This window comes from Prionailurus viverrinus, chromosome B1, assembly GCF_022837055.1.
Source record: "Prionailurus viverrinus isolate Anna chromosome B1, UM_Priviv_1.0, whole genome shotgun sequence".
Taxonomy (NCBI): domain Eukaryota; kingdom Metazoa; phylum Chordata; class Mammalia; order Carnivora; family Felidae; genus Prionailurus; species Prionailurus viverrinus.
This window is the reverse complement of record NC_062564.1, coordinates 152,764,662-152,792,013: the sequence shown is the minus strand read 5'-3', so window position 1 is coordinate 152,792,013 and position 27,352 is coordinate 152,764,662. Positions and strand designations below refer to the sequence as shown.

General features: G+C 35.3%; 1 protein-coding gene across 4 annotated transcripts in view; it reads right to left on the bottom strand.

Moving 5' to 3' along the window:
• Positions 1–27,352, bottom strand: part of EPHA5 (EPH receptor A5) — a 351,005-nt gene that overhangs the window by 315,290 nt on the left and 8,363 nt on the right. For all 4 annotated transcript variants that reach the window (XR_007151804.1, XM_047857341.1, XM_047857340.1 and 1 more), the window contains exon 2: positions 1,033–1,097. Coding sequence is in view for 3 of the 4 variants with exons in the window: in XM_047857341.1 (XP_047713297.1) it covers positions 1,033–1,097 (65 nt within the window). In the remaining variant the exon portion in view is untranslated. The remainder of the gene's footprint in view (positions 1–1,032; positions 1,098–27,352) is intronic.

Genomic DNA, 27,352 nt, shown 5'->3' with positions numbered 1-27,352 from the left:
TAATACTACTTGTTTTACCTCCATAATAACTCTTTGTGTAAAGGGCTGAATAACATACCTGATTTTCTCATCAAGTTAAAAAAAAATCAAGTTTTAGCTATTTGGGTTATGGTAATATTCGATTACTTAATTAAACTTAAATTAACCTTTAAGTCATATGAACTATTATTAGTGTGAATAACATTCTAAATTAATTACATATATACACTATACTATACAGTTTTAAGTATCCAAATTGTTTAAATTATTTTCTCAAAATTCAGTATTGAAATATATTATTTGTGTTTGCCACAAAATGACTGTATAATGACTCTGGACAGTTTTAGTTTGAAAATTATGGAATAGTTAAATGTTTAAGTTATTAGATAATAAAAATATCTCAAAATCTAAATTGTTTTTAATGTAATAGCCAATTAATACAGTTAATATTTTCTGCATAATGATTTTATGTCACAATATGTTACTTACACATTCATTTTCTATCTGATAATAAAGATGTATTTTTAATTGAGCAGAAGATAACGCAATACTTTTTCATATAATCTATGCATTAAGATTGTTAGTATAAATACACGAACAAGCATATTGTTTTAAAAATGGCTTACCTAATTTTTACCCAAAACATTTTATTTCTAATGTACATCAGTAAAATAAATTACTAATAAAAACAACTTCTGGTTATAAAAATCTTCCAATGAAGCACCTTTTCTGAAAGCTTTCACTGAAGAAAAATTCAAGAATTGAAAGAAAACCTGTGACTGATGACAGACTTGACAGTCTGAGGCACTTTTAATCTTTGTAAAATTTAAAGGAATTTCTTACAATATTTTCATTCCCTAATATAGCGAATGAAATACAATATAAAGTGCATTTGATCAACACTGGTAATTGATATGTTAACTTTTATTTCCTATTCAATATAACCAGGATAATAGCAAATCAAAATATGTCCAGTGAATTTTTACGTATGACATTTAACAAGATGTCTACTCAAGTGGTTTAAGTTGTAGGGAAAATTTTATAAAGGCTTACCCCATTTTTTGGAAAAGCAATCCATCCCAAGTCCCCCATGACAGTACGTGAATCCAATAAATTCACTGAAAGAAAAAGAATACAAAACTGAGTCAAATGTATAAAAAAGCATCACTATTTTCATAGTGTTATTAAGAGTGCATATTTCTTACATAAATGGAGTTAGATTAAGTATTCATTATGATGAATACAAGAGTGATAATTCAGTGAAAACATTATTTGAATGCAAGAGAATAAGTGATTTTGAATAAACATTTGGAAAACAATTACAGCAAATATAAACAAGTCATTACTCTATGTGCTCTTTTTTGTCAAGCAAGGATAAAGGAAAAGAACTGGTAATAAGAAAAAGAAAAAAATGAAGGTCCACAGAAAACCGTATAAAGACCAAACCATTTCTTTAATGGCTCTAAATTTGGGGATTAAGCTGCCATAACTTTGTGACTAAACATACTGTATTTTAATGTTATAAAGCAATTAACAAATAATTTACATTAAACAAAAATAAGCTATTCCCAAGCTTGTAAGATTTTTTTGTGATATTAACTGAAATCTGTAATCCAAATTGCAAATTAAATTAAGAAATAAATCTACACACCTTTAACCGATCCAAGAAAATTATAGTAGCTTTCAGAGTTGTTGCTATAGCTAACTGTCCACTGGATTCCCCAAAATATCAGCTACTTACAAATAACCATAGTCTAAAATGTGCTTCTTACAGAACTATCAACTACATTTTTGAAATGCAGACCTCAATTATGGCTGGATCTCCTAAATTTCGGGGAACTCCAAGAATAAAAGTCTTTTTTTAATTATATGAAATTTATTGTCAAATTAGTTTCAATATCATCATTCCAAAAGGAAGACACGAAAGAGTATGTACATACACGTGCGCCCACACTCATCCACATACACACACAGTGTTTATATTTCAACATGTTTGCCTATTCTTCTCTCCCTCTAAATTAAACTAAATTAAGTATACTGAGCAGTCAAACTGCTTCAGACCTGGATCACAGATCATTATCTTTTCAGCCTATTATGCCTAACCCAAATGATCTACCTGGCCCAACATGCAGCTAAACTATTTTGAATGAGCATGCCATATGGACCCAAAAGGAAAACAACTGGGTTAATCCTAGTTGGAGGTACTGAAGCTTCTTTAAACTACATTCAAGAAGCACTATGCTGAAATGCCACCAATTCTAAAAAAAAGATTCTATCTGTAGTATAAAGCTGGAGTAGTAAAGTAGTAATAGTTGATAGGTTGGAAAATGTGTTATAATACTCCTATAAGAAAATTTAAGATATAATTATTATAATCAAGGGCATTAGGATCATAAGTTAAATTTAAAAAATTAGGTACTATAGAAATTATGTGCATTTAAGCCTTATTATCCATTGATTTATTTCATATAACATTTGCAAACATGTATATCTTATATGCTAATTTAATAGTCTCTAATAATAGTAGTAATATAAAGAGAAATCCAAAGTTTTAAAGTTCTAGAAAACACAGATATACACTCAATACCACATATATATTACAACCTTTTATGATGTGTATGTATTTAATAAACTTGTCTATTTCCCTCATTAGGTTCTGAGCTCTTTAAAAATCCATGCCTATAGAATGTCTATCATCTTTAGGCTACACATACAGTGGCTTTAGAGAATAATAAAACAATTTGTTGGATTATTCTTTTTTAGAAGAAATTGGCCTAACTGAAAAACTATTGTTTCAAACAATAAAGACAATAAACAAACCAAAACTGTTCCATTACCCACTGACCTTGCAAATACACCAGCCATCCCACTAAATCTAATTTTTTAGTTACATCCATACTCTTTTTATTCTATTGTTGGCTTTTCTAGTCTCCATGGGAATAAAGCTACATTAAACTTAAATGTCCTTGTCCTCATTTTAGTTTTTCTGGGACACTAGGGCTATGTCTAGACATGACTAAATACCAGGGGAGTACAGAACCTAAATCATTATGTTTATTCATCCTTATGATTCATTTGATTCACCTTTGATATTGAGCAGCAGTGTATCTGTGTAGACCTGATAAAGTAGAGCAAATCAGCAAGCTAAAGGCCTTCTACTATGGTCGCAGTGGAACTGAACTTAATCCTGTGGTGGCAAACTGATGTGAATAGGAATTCTAGGAATTCCTAACTAGCCTGCCAGGAGAAACACAGCATTCCTTGTAGACCTCTTAATAACATGTGGATCTTCAAATATTCATTATTAACAACACATTTCCAGATGTCTTTCTAAAATTTAGTTCCTTTCGCTTGAATTAACTTTAACCTGAATTACTATTTGTTTTTTTTTTTTGGCTTAAAAGGTATATGTGTGTGAAATTAAATGAATAAATTCAAAATACTAGGTAGGCTGTTAATACAATTTATTAGGCGTTTTCAACATTGGAGTACATTACCAAACACATGAGAATACCCATGATAGGAATGCACATTATCTTTCTTATGAAGACTTTGTCAAAACTTTTTCTTCAGATAAATAGACACATATGTCACTTCCTACTACTGTCTAAAACTGATTTTTCTTTTTGAAACAGAAGTTTTCATAAAATTCACAATGTAAAGAAGATACTTATACATATGATTACAAAATTGGAAATTGAAAAAAGGGTAAAATTAGATGTTTCAGGCAATTACTTGCAGGTTGATATATCATAATTTTGTTCATATAATTCAGAGGAAATTGGAATTTGATGCCTCAGGAAAAATAATTAAAATTATAGCTAGATAGGTAGAGATATTTACATGAAGATAGAAACATAGATATATATAGAGAGAGAGAGAGATGTAGAGATTATATAAATGTAGAGATACAGAGTATTAGCTCTCTACAAAATCTCCCAAGTTTTATACATGCTGTTTTAGCTGTCTCAGATGCCCTTTCCCCCATTTGAATTTCTAAACTCTTCATTTGTCCAATAACACATATTTCAGGAACTGTTTTCTCCCAGAAGCCATCCTAGTCCTCTTTCCTAAACCTAGGTAAGCTATTATTACTGAATCTTCTATTAGCACCCAATTATTAGCTCCAAAACACTGAATATAAGGAATTGTACTGTTGCCTTAAAGGAATACCACGTTTGACTCATGCCTCTGAACCTAGCTTGCACTCAGAACAGCTGAATAGCTGTTTGTCTTATTAATGAATCATTTGGTCAGTGGGCAGATCAGGAGGGTGTGTCTGAATCAACATACACCAGTGATTCTCAACATGGGCATCCAATAATATCTGGAGACATTCCTGATTGTCATAACTGGAGGGTGGGAGGAATATTTGCTACTGGCTTTTCATGGGAAGAAACCAGGTATGCAGCTAAGCATTTCTTAATGCACAGCAAAACTTTCCCCACTCCCCAGTAAGTAATTATGTGGCTTAAATTTCACTAGTGCCAAAGTTAAGAAACCCTGGTATACACCTACGATGCTACCAGAAAATCTCTATTTTCACATTCTTTGACCAGTACAGCAGTAACATGATATTCATTAATAGAAGTTAGCACATTTGGAGGCATTCCTTATAAATTAAAACTAAGGAAATAAGAGTAATAAAAACGGAAATCTTATTTAAGGGGAAATAGATTGTTCTTATTACCCAACACCCTTAAATTATTCTTCACATAACTAATATAACTGTTATTACAAGTGTTCTTATTTATCCTCTAATAATTTCCCAACATTTATGATAGCATGCATGAAAAAACACTATGACACTGATATTATTAATGCCTCCATTTCCCCCACTACTTAAGCTAGTTACATAAAAAACAGAAATTTAGACATAGAATATACATAAATGTGAATTTTCAGAACTTCATTACCCAATTTCATTACCGAATTTATTAAAAGGGGAGATTGGCAGTAATGGAGCACAGTCACTAAGTATCTTCTGTGCAACAATTACAGTAATTAAATTGTTCTGAACAGTATATATGCTTGTTGTAAATTGCAATGAATACACAATGAGTATTGATCTTCATTGTACAACTTAATTAAAACTTGTCTGGGAGAAGCCACTAATGAATATAATTAGAGGGAATGTTTGATACCACAGTTACTCCGGGAGACATTAATTAGATATCAGAAATTTTATGGAAAATGTTTTTATTCTATTATTTATATTTTAAAATAATACACTACACTATTAGACTGAAAGACAGTCTTCAAGGTCATTTCCCTCAGCCATTATATAATTACAATGAAGATGGGCATATTGGTTGGTATTCTCATCAGTAATTAAGAAGGCTGATTCTCCAGGAGAAATAACTCTTCAGGGGTCAATGAGTATATAGTCTATTACAAATTCCTAAAGTTAATATAGGGAGAAAAAAGACTCACTACTGTAAGAACTTTTTAATAAGTAAAAATAAGTTAACTGTCCAACCAAATAACAGATTATAATGATTATAATTGAAATTAACTCAAACTAATCTTAAGTATGCTTCAATTTCATTACTACACACTAATAATTTTAATGCTTTCTTTCACAAACAGAAAGCTTTTAAAGAATTTACTTCCAGAAAAGCCAGAGAGTTGCTAACTCATTCTTTTGGTTGCAATTCAAGGGCGGGGGAAAGAAAGGACAGAATGAGTAAATTGGAATATGCATAAGAAGATTCCTAAGTTTTCAACTTCACATACTGTAACAATTAAAGATTAATTTGAGTCAATAATTCAAATATGCTCTTCAATAATCATAACTTTCAAATATTCATAATTTTCCATATATCATTCTGATTCCATATCTTTCTCCTTAATATCTTGCTAATATTAGTTATAAAATGTGGAAAAAATTTATTGGATTCTCCAGGAACACACTGGGATGAAGGTGTTTTGAAACTTTAAAGAGTTAAAAGTGGGGCGCCTGGGTGGTGCAGTCGGTTAAGCGTCCGACTTCAGCCAGGTCACGATCTCGCAGTCCGTGAGTTCGAGCCCCACGTCAGACTCTGGGCTGATGGCTCGGAGCCTGGAGCCTGTTTCCGATTCTGTGTCTCCCTCTCTCTCTGCCCCTCCCCCGTTCATGCTGTGTCTCTCTGTGCCCCAAAAATAAATTTAAAAAGTTGAAAAAAAAAATTAAAGAGTTAAAAGACAGCTCAAGGGGGACCGTAGGTGGGTCATTCAATTAAATGTCCAACTTTGGCTCAGGGCATGATCTCATGGTTTGTTGAGTTCAAGCCCCGCATCAGGCTCTGCACTGACAGTGTGGTGCCTGCTTGGGACTCACTCTCTCTCTCTCTCTCTCTCTCTCTCTCTCTCTCTCTCCCCCGCTCCCTCTGTCCCTCCCCCACTCATGTGCATGTGCTCTCTTTCTCTCAAATTAAACAAATTTTACAAAAAGACAGCTCGAGGACACTCAATCCCAGCACCATCAGTGTTCAAGGCCTTGAGAGAATCTGTGATCCTTATAAAATAAAGAACCAGAAGCATATTCTTACTCGTATATTGTTTCTGTTTTTCCCGTGATCTTTACATAAACATAATTGTAATGGTATTTGGACCTCCACCACAGTATAAAGAGAGAATACTTTGGATTAGTAGCAGATAAAATAGCATTCTCTTTCTTTGAAAGCATTGACTCAAAGCCCCATTGCATACAGTAGAATTTTGATAGATGCTTATTTATTGATTTCCATTTAACAATATCAGAAAAGCTACTGGATTCAATTATAGCACACATTTTACTGATCTGCGGGAACAAACCCCAGATGTACAGCTGTCCAGCCTCTCTCCATGGTCCCATTCAGCACAGATGTGATTTCTTGCTTCCAGGCTAAATTTTATAATTTGACAACTGCTGCAGGGAACAAAGAACAGTTGACAATATGAGTGCAGGGAAAGAGTACATATGTTTCCCATTGGAAAACTAAATTTGTAAATTTGGTAAAAATTATGTTATAAGTTTAGAAGTGTTATGTAGATTTCTGGGATCCCTTTACTTGAAGGCAAAATTCCATAACCAACAGTATTTCTGCAGACAACAAATGGGAGATTTTTTTTTTTTAATTCTGAGCAACCCATGTGCACAATCTTTTCCAGGAAAAAAAATGAAAGAATATGGAGAAAGGAATTTATTCAGTGCATACTATGCGTCAGATATTCTATCAAGTAACTTCCATTGAATCTTCCCAATAAACCTATAGGCTCACTACGAACACTGACAGCTTGCAGTCTCATTCAGAGCCCAGCAGGCAAATCAAGGAAAGAAGAAAGCATCAAGTAATACTTAAAGTCTTCATGACAAACTACAAGCCTTGATTATGGATTCTCACAACCAAGTTCCTTACTTAAAACCTGGATGTAAGATACTTTGATTACAACCATCTACCTCCATGGACATCCAAGGGCCATGAACTAAACCCTAATTATGAATGAACATACTTTATTTGTACATAAAGTATGGCTGGTGAACACTGCTGGAGAAAAATATCATAATCATGTATATATAAACATATATGTGTGTGTGTATATATGCATAATTGTATTATATATATATATATATGTGATTAACCAACAGTGGCCTCAAGCCATCAACATTACCTAATAAGTCTATTGTCTTTGGGAAATCAGTTATCTCATAAATTAAATTACTTTGTAAAGTTTTAGTTAAAATGTTAAAAATAAATCTCATATTCTCTTCCAGCTAATGCCCTCATCTAAATTCAAATTATTAAATGAGTTGTCAACACTCCTATCTATTTCTGCATATCCTCTTCATTCTTCTCCTAATCCACTGTAATTTGGATTCAAACCCGCTATTTTTACCAAAACTTCTGTTACCAAGTTTATTTGTGACAATCACGTAGCTCTGAGTTCCTAATTTGGCAGTATTTGGCCATGACCCCTAGGGACAAACTCTCTCATCTTTTATCTTCAGGGACAATATATTTCTGTGACTTTCTTCTACTTGTCTAGCTACTTCTTTCCATTATAAGCTACTGTTTCTGTACCAACCTTCAAACCTTGGCTTTGATTAATACTCTATTTTTCTGGACTGATTACACTTCTCATTCTATACCAATGATTCTTGCCTAAGATATAAGAAAGGAATAAAAATAAAAGAAGAAGCAAAAGAATTTGGAAAGAACAAATGTCTTGGTACCTACCACTCCATACATACTGAATTAGACTGTTTAGGATGGAAAATGATTGGTAAATTTTTTTGCTGACTGCTTGCTTTAATAGTCATATAAGCATATGTCCTAACATAAGGACCCATGTAGAGAGGCTCGTGAATTGCTGTCTTCAGTTACAATGTAGATGTTGATGACCCTCACAAATCCATATATTTTGTCTATTTCTTTCTCCTTAAATCCCGATCAATTTATAAAGCTGCCTACTGGCTTTCAACACATTTATGATATCCAGTCATCCCCAAATGCACAAAATATCTTCCCTGCACAACAAGCAAACATCTCCTGCTATGTTCCCTAGTTCAGTGAATGCAATGTCAAAAAAGTACTTGTTCTATCCAGAATTCAGTGAGTCATCTTTGTCTCCCTTTACCTTTACTCCCCCAGCGAATCAGTGACCAAATCCCACCCATTCCAACTATACCCTGTATCTAACTCTCTAAACTGCCTGTTCTGTTTCCTTCCACAGTACAACCATTCCAGCCAAATTCATGCCATAATTTTTCACTTGAAAAATATCTTAACTGGTGTCTTAGTAGAAAGGCATGATCCCTAACAATTTCCTCAAAACATTGCTTTCAGAAAGATCTTTCTAGGCAACCAATATGATCGTGTCACTACCCTACTTCAAACCTTATCGTTATGTTTCATTTTTTAATACAAGTCCTTCCAGGGTTGGTCTCCATTTTCCTCTCCAGTTTCATTCAGGCTTTTCCCTCCTTTCTTTTCCACAATTTGGCAATCCCCAACTTATTTTCAGTTCCATTATGTGGTTTCACTATTGATTCAGTTCTGTCCAATGAGCTGTGAAGGAGACCTGAAGGCAAGGGAGTTTTGGAGAAGAAAATATTAGAAAAGGAAACTCCTGGCTGCTTTGAAAGTTGCTGGGTATGGGTGTGTTTCCTGGATCTGATGCAGCCATCTACAGAAAATAAGGAGAATCAGCAGGAGAGCAAAATCTAAAGATTAAGGTTGGCAGAATGAAGGGTTGGGAAGTATCTGGTTCCAAATTATATCATAGAGTAGCTAATCCATCTAAATTTGAAACTTGCTTCTCTTAGGACTTTCTGTTATGTCAGAAAAAAATCAATTTTGTTGCTTAATCCACTGAGGAAGTGATTTGCTGTTATTTGCAGAGGAAGACATCTTTACTGATACAATTGCTAAGTGGCAGAATTTGAAGGCAAACTCCAGTCTCTTTTATTCCAGGGTCTGCTCTTCTTCTATCCTGTCTTGGTACCTCTAATATTCTACTAACGGAATTCCAATAGCATTTCCAAATGAGTTACTTAAGCTCAGATTATTTATCTTTGAAGTGATATCTAAAATGAGCTTCGTTGTTCCCTTAAATCTTAATATATTATGCTTAATTGTTGACTACAAAGCATGACTGTTGCCTTTAATGGTTTCAAAATATTTTCATTTCTATTGATTTTGTTATTTTTATTTCTTTTTCTTCATTTTGTTTCAAAATATTTTTCATATTGTAGGGAGAAGTGTTAGCCACTGCTCTTTGTACACTAAGCAAGCAGTAGGATTTCATACTAAGAAGCATAAAATTCTGAAGGAAGCATAAAACAATCAGAAATGCATACTAAAAAATTCTGAATTGTTAATATATTCTGAAATTGTAAACTCATGGAAATGGCAAGGAGGAATTCAGAATTAGTATCCACTGTTAGTCCATACAAAGTTTTTAGGCAAAGGTAACACTGAGATCCATTGACAGCTAAATTATGACTAATGAGCAGTCTGCTACATTCACAGGACACATGGCATGAAAAGAGCAAAACCATATGGTTTTCAGCAGCTACCTTGTCAGGTGTGGTAACCAAACTTGTCAAATCTTACATATTGTTTTCATTCTAAAGAGAAAAGTCAACATTAGATGACATAACAGGCTTGAAAATCATCACATCACAAAATACACTCATTTAGTAGCTGCTCAGTTCCACACCACACTGTGTATATATGAAGCTGTTCCTTACAAAATAGCATAAATCTTTAACAGTTGAAATAAATGTGCTTATTCACAATTCACTTTTTGAATGGTTCACTGCACAGAGAATATTCATTAATTCTATGGTTCTGATTTGCTACTATGTAAGCTTGTGGAAATGATTTTACTTTGAGGGACTCAATTTTCATATCTTTAATATCAGTGATTGAAACTAATAAAGTTATATGTGTCTGTGCTTAATATATGTTGTATCACTTAGTCTTAGCAATGATCCTTTGGTATGTTTTTCCCCCATTTTTCAGATAAGGAAATTGAAGTGGAGAAAAGTTAAATAAGGCAGTGGTCCAAGGTCCCAGAGCTAATAAGCACACAGCTGGAATATAAATCCAAGCCTTATCTAACTCCAAAGCTCTTGCTCTTGCTTCTATATCACACTTGCCCGATGTTGGACTTGCTGAATCCAAAGGTTTACTCCTTTGAAACTCTTAACTCTTATACCTCAATGAGTTTTATTAGATCAATGAATTCTGAATAATATGTTACAGAAGCCAGCATCTACCATAACATTCTAATAGTACTGTATATAAGATGGAAACCTTCAGATATATTAATCCAAACAGAAAAATCATTAGTTTTTCCTGGGCTAAATCACAGTTTAGTATCAAATTTCCAACAAGATTCAAGTTAGTTACAAGATTCCTGAAAGCCAAAGGGTGAGCAACAAAATCATTATGAACTCTCTTTTCTTAATTTTTAATTTTGCTATTCATTATGCTTTGCACATGTTAACTGGGGGCAAAACAGAGCATATATTTGTCCAAGTATACTTTGTCCCTAGATGCCAAAAAGCACATGAAAACAGGATGTTAAATATATGCAAAGCTGATTCTTTGTTTTGGATGCATCCTTACCCCAGTCCCTAATTATCCCTAATGCTTGACTGAAATCCCACAAACTGCAAAACAATCTATATAATCATTAGCTTTCAAGCCTTCAGGGTAGGATAAATGATGATTGAATCTGAACATGAACTAAAACAGAAACTTGCACAAAATCACAGAATGCATTTTAAGGTGATGGCATTTCCAAAAAAATGAGTAAAAACTTGGGTAGCCCAGTAGCCCTTTTTGTAAAATGAGAAGTGACCCAAATTTTTGCTGTCAACTGAAGTCATTATGCTCATTATCAGTGTTATAGTTCAGTTAAAATTTAATTCTGATGTAAACCCTACATAATAATTCTTTATTACCTAAAATATTTTTAAAAACCTATATACTAAAAAAATGGGTGGGTAGTGATTTATCATGAAAAACTAGTCAAAATGTACAGCAATACAGACATAAGTATGAAGAAATATTTTGCCCAATAACATTAGGTGGCTGAATATAAACAGTTCAGTACCCAGCCCTAATTACCCATCTCGAAATAGCTGGCAGCATTCATGACAACAGGAAAGTAATGTTTAAGTTAGTTTATTAAATACAGTGAGTTCTATATCTTATAGGATGTAAGACTGATGATCTAATAGTAGTTATGCTTGCCCAGTTAACCTGGTGCCTAAACTTGATTTTTTTTAATCAAAATGTAACCTCAGTACTTGGCTATTTCTCCTTTTACAAAGTACAAAAAGGAAAAGGAGAAAAAGAAATAAAACAAAGGTACTTTCACTTTTCTGTGGTATTGTCAAAGATGCTTTCTTTGCCTATTAATTATTTACTTTCTTTCTCCTTCCTTGGTATTGGATTCTTACCAATAAGAATCCAATTGCTGAGTTTGGACTAGCAATGTGTCTAGCACCAGACAATCGGTCACGTATGGCATTAACAAAAAATGATAATCATGTCTTTATTATCTTAGCCTCTGTTGAATCTGGTAGCCTTGTTATGTAGATCCAGCTAATGAGATATAAACAGAAATCTGCTTTCCAGTCTGGAAATGTTTTGTTGTCTAGTTGAAGGAATAGTGCAGCTGAGATGATTCTTGGCTCTTCTCTTTCTCTTCTTGTTCTGAACTGGATGTGATGTTTGGAGATGTATCATCCTTCTTGCAATCATGAGGCAATAAGCTTGAGAGTAAGGCCAAAAAAACCCATCAATGATTCCAGTCCTGACATCATTAAACACTGAACCCAAATCACCAAATTTCTACCCTGAAACTTCTTTCCCAAACATATGAAAGACAAGCCCCCTACATCTAAGTCACTATTGAACTTTTTTTTCTGTTCTCTGCAACCCAATGCAATCCTACATAATACAGATAATGTACGAGCAATTGTGGAAAAAGTATAGCTCACTGCCTTAACTTCTATTTCAATTCTATGGAATATGGCACCATCAATGAGTGAGGGTTCACTCGTTCAACAAATATTTATTTAACATCTATTTAAGTACCCAGAACTGTCCTAGGTCCTAGGATACATCAGTGAAGAAAACAGGTAATATCTTGCTGATTGTTCAGATTTCTCATTGCTTGGTCCTGAGACTAGACCCTTGCTTGAATGTACATTACCTGTGAAATAATCCTCCTATGTCCCCTGAGTCAGAGTCTTTTTTAGGCACAGTCATCTAAATGAACATTTAGTATTGATGGTGTGTGTATATATATATATATGCGTGTGTGTGTGTGTATATATATATATATACGTGTGTGTATATGTATATACACATATGTATGTATATATGTATATATACATACATATGTGTATATATATATATATATATATATATATATAATGTTTTGAAACACATTCAAAATGAGTATAGTATTTTTTTTTAATGTAAAGGGGGTATTAAGCATACACCTTGAGGATCAGTCCTGATATCAATGGCTCTATCATGTACTATATAACAAACTATACTTAGAATATCTTTTTCGTTTGCATTTTTGTATTTGCTTTTATAACTCTCTAAAGTATCTATCTTATATTTCCTTATTGTATATAGTGTTATCTGAATTCTAATATACATCACCTTCAGTCTTAGCACATTTTTATACTTTTCTTTTTGAGATTAATAATAAAAAACACATTTATATAGCATTTTCTGAGTGTTAGTCATTTACATGTGTCATCTGTATCTATCTACATATATATATTTATATATTTGTATCTATATTTACATATATAAAGATTTTATTATTTTTTAAAAGTGTGATGTTTCTATAATCAGCAGTAGGATCATTTATAGCGCTCTTTAGGAATGTAAATCCATTGGCTCCTTCTAAAACCTACAAAATTAGGATATTAGGTGGAGCCCAGGAAACTGCATCTTAGAAAATCCCCACCACGCAAGTGGTTCTTATATTCAATTCAAGTCAGACAACATTAGAACTGGGCTATGCTCTGTTCAGTATGGCAAATCTACCTATCACACAGTTGGATTGCTGTGGCAATATCAAATTGCCATAAGTCTGGAAAAGGTAACTCTTAATCTTTGTATTGATACCACTGCAGGCTGACATCACCCAGGCCACACATTTAACTTTGAGTAGCTCTGTTCTACATGAGGCTTTCTAACAAGAGTCAGAATTTATCTAGAGATAAATTCTATAGCTTCCCAGGTTCTAAACTCAGAGATTTCCAAAGAACTTTAATGAATTTTCATCAGTAAGTCTAAGAGGGTCCAAGACATGGTATATTTAATAATGTTTTGAGGTTGTGATGAGCACCTATAGGTTAGGATACTAAGTTTGAACTCTTGGTTCAAACTAAACCTGACTACATATTATAATTTGTTTTTCAGTTAGTCTGTCAGAAAGCTACAAGTCAGGATCATAGCATACTGATCTTCTATGCAACTTCCCTTTTATATTTTAACATAGCGGTCTTCATACTCAATTCAACATGGCCCTGTGGTTCTAAAGAGATGTCTCAGAGGCACAAACAGATAAAAAGAAGGAGAGGTGAAAACACAGCCAGGAAACCCAACAACTCTGTTATTATCTGTTTCACATACTGAGCTTCCACAGTGACTTCTTTTGAATGAGTTTCTACGGCTTAAAAAAAAAAGAGTTTGAAAACCATTACTAATATGATGTCCTTGGCTTTCAACAGTGACTTACATAAGAACCTATTAAATGCAAATCAGTTCTCTGTATTTTGAAAAATTGTTAAGACTATTCTTCGTGCATTGTTCAATACCCCCAAACACAAATACCACTGTGACCAGCTTCTCTCAAATCCCAGAGTCAGGAAAAAAAATGTTTTTTGGTTTTTGGTTTTTGGGGTTTTTTTGCTGATATAAATGGACAAGTTTTCTACCAGGAAATGGCAGCCATCTAACAGAAAGCTGTACTTAAATATTTATTTTCCAATTGCTTTAGCACTGATGATAGTGAGATTTTCTTAATAGAAGCTTTCCATGTCTCTATATACATTGCTTATATTTGTATTATTACTATATTATTTTCTTATGAAACATGTGATTTTTGAAATAAAACATGATTCTTTCATTGGAAATGGTATGACAATGGTATGCACAAATAAAGTATAAATCATAATACAAAGTACATTCATATATATGCAACCTCTAGCATAGTGGGTGGAACAAAGAGCTTCAGCATCAAACACACCTGACTCCTATCCTGTCAATTCATTTTCTGTGTAACCCAATGCACGTTACTTGATTTCTCTCAAACCCAATCTCTTACCAACAAACTGGGAATAATGATATCCAGTTCATGAGGTTTCTGAGCATTAAAGATTACGAGGTAATAGCATTTATCATTATTATCCTTCCCATCTAGAGAAAGAATCACTTCAAAGATTTCTCAGCTAAATATAACACAATATCCACCCCCTGATATTTCTGATATATATTTTAGAATAAATAAATATATGTCCAAAATGGATAGTTCATTAAATATACCAACTAGACACTGGTTAGAATTAAATACACTAACCAAACATTAACCGAGCTCTACTTAAAAAGCCACTCATCATTACATTTTAAACTTTCTCCCTTAACAAGTTTATTTTTTAATGTCATTCTATTCACATGGTTATATTATCCATTTTACTACTATTTTCCTTGCAATATTAAGAATTTTTACCAAGTTCTAAATCTAAACTGCTTCATAAAGTAAGTGACAGTCTAAATAATCCAGGAAATCTAGAACAAATGAAAGAGTAAATCTATCCCCTCCCAAGAAATTTAAACCATTAAGAAACAGATGTTTTATATTAATTGTTTTTCTAGCGGTAAAAATACATCATGCTTAAAGCAGAAAAAATTATTTTAGTTGGCTGATAGTGGCTCAGGTCATATGAATTCTGAGAATTTCTCATAAGAAAGAATGGGGGGGGGGGGGGCGGAAGCAACAGCAGATGAAAGCACAAAGAGACAGAGGCCACAAGATACCTACTAATTATTTTCTAGTCATGTTCTAATTAGTAGAACTTTCTTCTCATTGATATTTTTTGGTAAACTTAAAGTATTGTACTGCCAAATTTCTTGTTGTTAACTTGTTTGGGTTGGCAAAATCATACAATCCTTGGCAACTTCTTAGTTTAGAAAAGACTTTAAAATGCCAGAAACTCTAAACTATTAGTGACAAATTTAGGAAAAGAGTTACACTGACTCTACCAACAAAACAGCAATGAGGTGAGACTGGTTGTGGTTAAAAGTCATGTCTTTAAATAAATGAAGACATGACTTAACAACATTCATTCATAAAAAATAAATTCATAGAGTGTAACATACTTGGTTCATACTTGGTTCATTCATTCCATATGGAATGTCAGGCATTGAGGTTTGCTGTCACTAAGTTTACAGACAGGCAAATCTTTCTTCATATTGATGCATGTGGTAAAGGCAGAAACAAACAAACAAACAAACAAACAAAAAACTTACTGCCACTTATCTTGAAATTAACTTGCTTTGGTTGGCAAATCATATTAACTCTGTTAATGGGAAATCCTTAGTTTAGAAGAGAATTTGTCTTTGATTAACATTTACTTTTTACAATGATTTCTATTCTGATCCAATATCAGAACTGTGCAAACAAGGAAAAACTCAATTTCAGTTCAGTGGTAAAAGCTACACATGGAATAAGAATTGGCACAGAACTTGGAGAAACTAGGGAAGGGTCTTACCATATAGACTTAGGCATAAGGATCAAGTTACTTAGGGAAGTTACTTAGGTGAAGGCGGGAGCTGAGTGTTCCCTACCAAGCACCCAGAATCTAGTGTACTGACAGCAGGTGTCCTACACGGGAGCCTTGGAATGTGGAGACAGGAGGGAAGTAGCAGGAGAAATGGGCCACAAGCAAATCACTGAGAGCTTTGTACTCAGGCTCAGGAGTTTAGATCGTAACATAAGGTCACTGGAGAGCCACTGAAGGATTTACACAGGGAGTAAACAAGGGCTGCTTGAGCAATTGAACTAAAGTCAAGTGTGTTTCTTCTGGCATTTCCTTTTACAATAGATACTAGACAGTACTCACTAATGCAGAAAATTAGCCTTTGCTAAATATCAGAATGCCAAACCACGCTATATTTTTTTAGTGGATGTAATATTTAACATATATAATGTTTATTACGTACCAGAACTTTTAACAAAACACTACAGATGTGAATTCACTTAATTTTTGCAAGTCTAAATTGCATTAATATTTCCATTTTACAAACAAGAAAGTCAAGGCACAGGTAGGTTTTCTAGCTTTCCTAAGTCACACTGCTCTAAGTGGTTCAGCCAGGCTCCCGAGCCTGTACTCTTTCAACTCTGCCTTTTGAAGTCAAGTCCTGGTTCTATAGTTACAAGCCATTTTCTTTACAACTAGTTCTGATTTTTTAATAGATCAAACTTTCTTGTCTTGGTTCCTTTGTTTACGATACTAATTTATACAGGCTTTTTTTATGAGATTCTCATAAAACAATAGAAGTTAGAACACTTGGTAAACTATAGAGTAGTTTAATAATGTAAACTACATCAAAATGATTTTAAAATATTTAATATAACCCTGTATATAAAAAGAAAAAAAAACTGCACTACTCAAGGGGTTGACTCGGATAGAAGACAAAGGTAAACATGTTTCTCACTGAAGCTTTTAGTCCCATCACTTTTACAAAGAAGTAGAATTACTTAAAAAATATAATACCATGAGTTAAAGCAAAACTGTATTTTCAAAACTACCCTCTATTCCCAAGATAGCAAAGGGCAATGATCAGCAATAGATAACACTCTGCAAAGGAGGATTTCTTTTTATTTATTTTTTAGTATACTTTTTTTCCAGTTTTATTGAGAAATAATTGACATACATCATTACACAGACATACCTCATTTTACTGCACTTCACTTTATTGTGCATTGTAGATACTGTATTTTTTACAGATTGAAGGTCTGTCAACCCTGCATCCAGAAAGTCTATCAGCGACATTTTATCGACAGCATTTGCTCACTTTGTGTCTTTGTGTCACATTTTGGTAATTCTTGTAATATCCTGAACTTTTTCATTATTATATTTTTTTGTTCTGGTAATCTGTAATCGCCGATCTTTGGTGTTACTATTGTAATTGTTTTGAAATGCCACAAACTACGCCCACATAAGATAGCAAACTTAATTGATAAATATTGTGTGTGTTCTGACTACTCCACTTATCAACCACATACCCCTCTCTCCCTCTCCTCTGGCCTCCCTATTCCCTGAGACAGCACAATACTGAAATTAGGCCAACTAATAACCCTAAGTTTCAAGTGAAATGAAGAGTTGTATATCTCTCACAAATCCAAAACTAAAAATGATTAAGCTTAGTAAGGGAGGCATGTCAAAAACGGAGGTAAGTCAAAAAGGTAGGCCTCTTGCACAAAAGCACTAGCCAAATTGTGACTACAAAGGAAATGTTCTTGAAGGAAATAAAAGTGCTACCCAGTGAACACATGAATGATAAGAAACAAAACAGCCTCTTTGCTGATATGAGGAAACATTTTAGGGATCTGGATTAGAAGATCAAACCAATCACAACAGTTCCTTAAACTAAAGCCTAATCCAGAGCAAGGTCATAAGTGGTTAGATGCCAGTAGAGATTGTTTCATGAAGTTTAAGGAAAGAAGCTACTTCCGTAACATAAAAATGCAAGATAATGCAGCAAAGCACTGAGATAGAAGCTGCAGCAAGCTATCCAGAAGATCTAGTGAAGTTAATCAGTAGAAGTGACTATATTAAACAACAAATATTCAATGTAGACAAAGCAACATTATATTGAAGAAGACATCATCTAGGACTTTTGTAGCTCAAGAGGAGAAATCAATGACTGGCTTCAAAGCTTCCAAGGACAGACTGACTCCTTTGTTATAGAATTAAAGCAGCTAGTGACTACACATTGAAGTAAATACTCATCTACCATTCTGAAAATCCTAGGGCCCTTAAATCTACTCTAAATATGCTCTGCCTCTGCTCTGGAAATGGAACAACAAAGCACGGATGACAACAGCACATCTGTTTATAACATGGCTTATTGAATATTTTAAGTTCACTGTTGAGATCTATTGCCCAGGGGAAAAAAAAATTCTTTCAAAATACTACTGCTCATTGACAATGCATGGGATCACCCAAGATCTCTGATGGAGATGTACAATGAAATTAATGTGTTTTTGATCCCTAATAACACAATATCCATTCTGCAGCCCATGGATCAAGGAGTAATGTTCATTTTTAAGTCTTATTATTTAAGAAATACATTTCATAAGGCTATAGTGGCCATGGACAGTGATTTGTCTAATGGATTTGGGCAAAGTAAATTGAAAGCTTTCTGGAAAGGATTCACCATTCTAGATGCCATTAAGAACATTCATGATTCATGGGAAGAAGTCAAAATATCAACATTCATAAGAGTTTGGAGGAAGTTGGCTTCAGACTTCATGGATGACTTTGAGGTGTGAAGACTTCAATGGAGGAGGTCACAGCAGATGTGGTGGAAATAGCAAGAGAACTAGAATTAGACGTGGAGCCTGAAGATGTGACTGAATTGCTGTAATCCCATGATAAAACTTTAATAGATGAGGAATTGCTTCTTATGCATGAGCAAAGAAAGTGTTTTCTTGAGATGGAATCTACTCCTGGTGAAGATGTTGTGAAGATTGTTTAAATGGCAAAGGATTAGAATATTACATAAACTAAGTTGATAAAACAATGGCTGAGTTTGAGAAGATTGACTCCAATTTGAAAGTTCCATCATGGATAAAATGTTATCAAGCAGCATTTCATACTACAGACAAAACATTCCGGAAAGGAAAATTCCATCTATGTGGCAAACGTCATTGTTGTCTTATTTTTATTTTTATTTTTTTTTTCATTGTTGTCTTATTTTAAGAAATTGCCACAGCCATCCCTATCAGCAACCACCACCCTGATCAGTCAGCAGCTGTCAACATTAGGTAAGATACTTTACCAGTAAAAAGATTACAATTTGCTGAAAGGTCACATGATGGTTAGCAATAAAGTATTTTTTTTTAATTTTTTTTTCAACGTTTATTTATTTTTGGGACAGAGAGAGACAGAGCATGAACGGGGGAGGGGCAGAGAGAGAGGGAGACACAGAATCAGAAACAGGCTCCAGGCTCTGAGCCATCAGCCCAGAGCCTGACGCGGGGCTCGAACTCCCGGACCGCGAGATCGTGACCTGGCTGAAGTCAGACGCTTAACCGACTGCGCCACCCAGGTGCCCCAACAATAAAGTATTTTTAATTAAGGTATGTACATTTTTTAGACATAATGCTATTGTACACTTAATGAAGTACAGTACGGTGTAAATATAACTTTTATATACACTGGAAAACCCAAAAAATCATTTGTCTTGCTTTATTGTGATATTTGCTTTATTGTGGTACTCTGGAACTAAACCTGCAATATCTCTAAGGTATGTGTATATTGATAGGTAAGGACTCAATTACTGCAATTTTGTTAATTTCTGAATGTTTTGTAGATCCATTGTACCTTCTTTCTCATCCACTTCTGTGTGTGTTTTGATGGCTTTTGGTAACAGTATGATTTGACTTCATCATGATTTTCTTTTGGGTAATTACCACAGGATATTCCCTTGAGGTTACCATGAGGTTTACCTAAACTATTTTAAGGTTATAATACCATATTTTAAACTGATAACAACTTAACTTCAATATAATTCCTTTAAAATTTTTTTTTCTGTAATGTTTATTTACTTTTGAGAGACAGAATGTGAGCAGGGGAGGGGCAGGGAGACAGGGAGGCACAGAATCTGAAGCAGGATCCAGGCTCTGAGCTATCAGCACAGAGCCTGACATGGGGCTCTAACTCACAAGCCGTGAGATCATGACCTGAGCTGAAGTCAGACGCTTAACTGACTGAGCCACCCAGGCGCCCCAACTTCAATATAATTCCTAAACTTTATACTTTTACTTTTCCTCCCTCGCACATTTTAGAGTATTGCTGTTACAATCTACATGCTTTTTAAATTGTGTAAGTAATAACAGATTACTGCAGTTATGGTTATTTGTTATTACTTTAAAAAAACTTTTAAACTTAGAGTTGTAAGTAAATTATGCACCATTATTACCATATTACAGAATCTAACTATGAGTATATATATACACCACTACTAGTGAAATTCACACTACTTTTTCATGTTTTTACGTTGTTAATTAACATTCTTTTACTTCCACTCACATAATTCCCTTCAGCACTTCTGGTAAGGCAAGTCTGGTGATAATAGAACTCTCTCAAGGGGTGCCTAGTGGCTCAGTCAGTTGAGAGTCTGACCCTTGATTTTGGCTCAGGTCATGATCCCAGGGTTATGGGATCCAGCCCCACATTAGGCTTCACACTCAGCATGGAGTCTGCTTAAGACTCTCTCCCTCTCTCTGCCTCTGCCCTCTCCCTGGCTCACACTCTAGATCTCTTAAAAATACATTAACAAACAAACAAATAAACTCCCTCAGCTTTTGTTTCTGAAGGACAGCTTTGCTGGGTATAGAATTCTTGGTTGACAGTTATTTTCTTCCTATATTTTGAATGTCATCTCTCCTGGCCTGAAATGTTTCTGTTGAGAAGTCTGATGATTGTATTACGGGGGATCCCTTGTACGTAATTTCTCTCTTTTCTTCTGCTGCCCTTAAAATTTATTTCCTAAGCTCTGACTTTTAAAATTTCAATTATAAGGTGTTTCAGTGAAGCCCTATTTGGGTTAAATCTATTTGAGGTCTTTTGGGCCTTAGGGACCTGGATGTCTATTTCTCTCTACAAGTTCAGAACATCTGCAGACATTGCTACTTAAATATACACTCTGTCCCTTTCTTTTGGTCTTTTACTTCTGGAATTTCCATAATATGAATATTGCTTCTTTTCACTGTATCCCATAATTCTTGTGGGCTTGCTTTCCTTTCCTTTTTTCTTTCTTTCTTTCTTTCTTTCTTTCTTTCTTTCTTTCTTTCTTTTTTTCTTTCTTTCTTTCTTTCTCTCCTTTCTTTCTTTCCTTTCTTCTTTCTTTATCCTTCCTTCCTTCCTTCCTTCCTTCCTTCCTTCCTCTCTTTCTTTTTCTCCTCTGGGTAATTTCTAACGTCTTATCTTCCAGGTTGTTGATTCCTTCTTTGAAATGGCTGAGTCTACTTTTGAGAATTTCTATTGAATTCTGCAGTACAGTTATTGTGTTTTTCTTTTCTGAGAGTGAAAGAGAGCATGAGTGGGAGAGGAGCAAAGGGAGAGAGAAAGAGAATCCTAAGCAGGCTTCATGCCCAATGTGGAGCCTGATGTGAGGCTTGATCCCATGACCATGAGATCATGACTTAAGTCAAAATCAACAGTCAGCCATTCAGCTGACTGAGTCACCTAGGCACCCCTGTATTTTTCAGTTTGAGGAATTCTATGTGTTTGCTTTTGATAGTTGCTGTTTCATTGTCAAACTTCTTTGTTTTGTTCATGCATTGTTTTCCCAATTTCTTTTACTCTGATTTCTTTGTCTCACAGTTCATAGATCTACATTTATTTAGGGCCCATTATTAAAGCTTTATTAGATGTCTTTGGTGATGTTATATTTACCTGATTTTATTTGTGATCCTGGATTCCTTACATTGGTATCTGCACATTTGAGTAATGGGCTCCTCTTCCAGACTTTACTGATTTGCTTTGACAGAAATAGTTATTCACCAGTCAGCTCAGTTGGCATTTTTGTGTGTGTCCAATGGTAATGTCCTTGGGCAGGTGAAGGCTGCTATTATGGTCTATTTTGAAGATAGGCAACTGTTTGAGTCCTGAGGATGGGGATGGGGCTTGTACTGCTTGCTGAGAACAGTTGGATAGGACTGCTGGCTTTGTTGCCTCCCCAAGTGAGGCTGTTGGATGGGCTCCACAGTTGCCTGAATTCTCCAGTCAGGTTTACTAAATGGTCAGGAAAGGATACAGGGATGTATAGCTTGTTGTTTGCAGACCTGAATCAGGGAAGACTGTGCACTGAATTCCTTGGTCAAGTGAGGCCACCAGTTTTGTTTCACAGATGGGGAAAGACTGTGCTGTTAAGTGCTACTGTATGTAGGGTTATTGGATGGGCTACACAGTTTCCTGGGTGTTCCAGCTTTGTTTCCCGGTTGGAAAAGTCAAAGGATGTATTTAGCACTGAGCAGAAACACAAATTAAATTCCCTGTTTGCGTGGAAGAAGCAACTCTAAAGCCAATAAACATTTTATTTGTTTTAACTCAAGCTGAACCATAGCTGAAGTCTCTTAACAGAACAGAGCCAATGGCTTTGCTCTGCAAACTACTGGCTTTGCCTGCCTGCCTCTCAACTTCAGCTCTGCTGGGCTACACAGCCTCCAGGAGTTGTCTCTAGCTTTTCTGACCAGTTGGGACCATAAGACACTTTCCACAGAAAGTAAGGCTAGGATTCAGCTCCCTGACTGGAGGTGGGCAAACTGAACTCTAGGGCTGGCAAAACTCCTCTGAGGATCCAAATCAGACAGATCTGTTCCCTTCCCTGTTTCCTAGTCAAGTACACTTCTCACTTGGCTCTGCAGATGAGCAAAACCCTTGGTTAGAGTTACTCTTCAGGCACTACAGGTATGAACTTTGTCTGCCATGATCCATGTGCTGGTTGTTGCAGTCCCCTTCCCCTTTCTCCAGGGCAAGAAGATTCCCAGTGACCGAAGCCCACAGATTCTCCTGCAGTTCCCATGGTGTGAGATCAGTGCAGGGGCTCCTACAAAAGTGATTCACAATGCTGGGGGAATCTTGTCCCCTCTGGGTTCTCTTTTCCCACTGGAGGAATGAGAGCTCAGGGGAGACCTCTCTGCATTGTGCTGCACTGGCATGGGGAGAGGAAATGTGGTCAAGGTGTAGCTGTTTATCTAATCCTTCTAGTGTAGTCTGTCTTGGTCTATGTGGTTTGTGGAGGTGTTTTGGCCTCAACCTATATTCTAGGATTTTCTCAATTGTGTCTTGTTCTTGAATAGTTGCTAGTTGTTCTTGTGAGGGGGACGGAAGTCACTGACAACATATGTCACCATCTTGGTGCCATCATTCCTCCAAGAGACTTTCTGAATGGGATTTCAGGTATACAAAGCTATTTCTAGAGTTTAGTGTGGGCTAGGGATTGGGAACTGGGTTGCTTATATACTAAAGCAACAGAAAACAATTTAAAAAGTAAAGAATACATGCTCTGAAGTGGAAAGGGAGCAATGTATGGGAAGAGATCTTGCCTTGTGCTAGTGGGGTTCTGGGCAATGAAGAGAGGAGATGTCAACATGGGGCATATCAGCACAAGAGTCTTTGAGCAGTTTATCAGGTATTTATTGCAATGGAAAAAAAAAATCCAGAGCAGCAAATGACCTGGATAGAAAATATCCCCTAGACTGTACATGAATTTTTGTGTGTACTTTTATGACATTTCCCACTGTCTGGAAGGTGCCATTACTTAGATAGGGAGGGCAAGAGTAACTGTGGATATCTGGAAGAGTTTAGTCTACGGTCTCTCCTGGTATAGAAGAGTTGGTAAGAGCAGTGCTGGAGTCAAATATACCTGGGATTGAATGCAAATCTCTGCCACTTTCACATTTGTAACTGTGGGTAAGTTATTTAACCATTCCCTGCTCACTTTCCTCATGTGTAAAACAGAAATATACTATTATTATTATTATTTCACAGGCTTGTTTTGAGGAAAAGAAATAAATTTGTATGTAAACTACTTAGTACAATGTCTGGCACAATGTATGCCAATAATCAATGTTATCTATAATTATGGTTTACAGTTATGTGTACTCATTTACATGCAAATAGAGTCATACATTTCATAAACAGTTCTAAATACAGTACATTCTAAACTTCCTTTCACCTGTTTATGTTCACCTATGTAAAAAGGATAAGCCTTCACAGAATTCTATAAAAACTTTTCTGAAAGTATAAAAAAAATCTATTTCCTAGTACTACTTCAAATTCTGAATATAATTGAACAGACCAGAAAATTGTATATTTCAGACTAAAACAGTGATGTCAAATTTTAATCTCAGGCATTTGTTTCAGGAAACTTCTAAGAATGTAATTCTCTGAACTATCCACTGGGTCATTTCAATGACTATCTACTTATCTATTTATCTATCTATCTACTAGGTAAAACTGGCAACATACTACGCTAGAACTAAATACCTAAAATATTTTAAAATATCTCTTGATATGTTTTGTGGCTAATAAGCAACATGTGACCTCTACCTGGATAATAATGAGGTAAAATGCAACATTTACAACCCATGATCCTTATACTTACGGTTTTCTATTTCCTAATCAAATCCCAGTATTCAATAGCAAATAATGAGGAAACAAGCATAAAATTCAGATAACATCATGTCATTGATTTTTATCTCAGATAGCTTTATGGAATATTTGCACATGAAATACTTATTTTAGACTGTTCTCCTGTCCTAGTTTCCTTTTAATCATCCAGTGCAAGACAGATGATGACCTGTAATTGTGAAATCTTTTCTCAAATAGCCCATATTTCATAGTGGGGGGAAAGACAGGGCTTTAGATCTGTGGCATACCTGATTTGCTCTAGGAATTTTATCAGGCAACATATACACATTCTTATTTTATTGTCACAACAACCTTGTGAGTGGGTGTTAATACTTCATTTGAACTATGTGGAATCTGAGGTAGATGGTTCAAGACCATTCCACTAATACAGGGTAGAGCTCATTTCATGGTCTTTACATCTCCCCATTCTGCACTACCCAGTAAGAAGCACAATTATTGTGAAGTTAATTAAAATTAAGCTGCAGGGCCTTCAAGGACATGGGCCACTTCGATGCCAGTGAGGCACTAGAGAAGTGTTCACCAAATCCATAATTCTGTTAGATTTGCAAAAGTGAGACATTTTTATATTCCTTGTCTTAAGGAAGTTTCCTCACATAGGATAAGCCTAGAAACAAAACGGCTGCACACAGTTCTTTCATGCATCCTGCTCCTTACCAGGCAAGTGAGGTGTCTGCATGCATGCACTGTGTGGGGCTTTAATCAGCACACTCCCAGGACTTTCATTTGTGAAGTGCTCCACCAAATTAGAAAGTTGTTTCATGTTGATTGTTCTCCACAACAATTATGTAAAGTAGGTGGTACCAAATTACAAATAAATGAACTGAAGTCAAGAAAAACAAACAAACAAACAAAACCTAAATGAGTGTCCACAGAACTTCAGGTTGATAAGCAATGGGGATTAGCCAAAAACAAAACCAAACCAAAATCAAACAAACAAACAAAAACAAGATGAGTTTGTTTTTGAATTTCAAAGTCTGAGTTTTTCTCTTTGCTTTTTTTTCTGTAATTTTATGACATTTAATCATTTTCCAACTTTTGTTTCATAAGTTTAAATCAAAAAGCAGTGGGTCGGCTCGGTGGCTCAGTCCGTTAAGCATCTGACTTTAGACAGGTCATGATCTCATGGTCTGTGTGTCCGAGCCTCACGTCAGGCTCTGTGCTGACAACACAGAGCCTGGAGCCTGCTTCAAGTTCTGTGTCTCCCTCTCTCTGCCCCTCCTCCACCCCTGCTCACATTCTCTTTCTCTTTCTCTCTCTCTCTCTCTCTCTCTCTCTCTCTCTCTCTCAAAAATAAATAAACATTAAAAACAAGCAAAAACAAAAAACAAAAAAATAAAACAGTGACTCGCAATCTGCAAGACTAAGTGGTTCTATTGTTATTGTTGCTCCCCAGCCCCTGCCAGAGAAATCAAATAGGATGCTTTGAAACTGGACATGGTTCAAACCCTTCAGACACAGCAGTTTCCAAGTATTTTCTGGTTTTCTCAGAAGGCTGCTTGTACACCCTTGTAGGAGACTCATTACACTGCCCAGAGTAAAACTCTTGAGGGAGAAGGGAGTCCACTGCTATCTTCCATAAGACCAGGTGGCCAGCCTCACCTGTCCAGCTAGCACACAAGGCAAGGGAGGACTCTGGGTGAAAGCCAGGATTTGGCTGAAAGAGAAAGCTCCTGCTGAGGACTGCTGGGCTGAACCGGTGCCAGCCGGATCTACCTGCTGAGTTTGTCTTTACACAGAAAAGACATTAACAAGCATCCTGGAACAAGAAGTTACAGCCAATGCAAAGAAAATAAGTGAGCTATCTTATAAGAAACACAAAACTCAGAGAGACATCTTAAATCATATATTTCTGATTTATGAATTAAGTAAACAATCTGCTCTTTACCTTTAGAGACTGGGTCCCATGATTTATTTAACAGGAAACCATTGCTTGTCACCTAATTTGACATCATGACTTCTTTGGGGGTGTTAAAACATAACCAGTGTGGGTTATTATCCTCTTATCTTACTTTGACTTTGTAGGATTGGAGTGTCTGACAGGAAAGGTGGGAAGGAGGAGGGTTGGAGAGAGAGAGAAAGGGGGGAAGGAAGTGAAGGAGGAAGGGAGGCACTGAAGGAAAGAGGGCGGGGAGGGAGATGAGACAGATAAAAATAAGAGTGTGACATTATTATAAGGAAAAAAAAGACACTACCCATCTCTGAGTAAAAGAACAGACTGTATTTTCTCTAAATCTTCCAATACTTAGCCCGAAACATGTTTCCAAGTAAGAACATTTTCTCACAAAGCATATGCAAAATATTTCAAGCCTCAGGTTTTGGCTCTTTGATTTATTTTTTTATTTCATTTTATTTTATTTTATTTTATTTTTTACCAGAATCATTTACTTAACAGAGTTATGGGCTCAGTTTAGTTAGAACTGA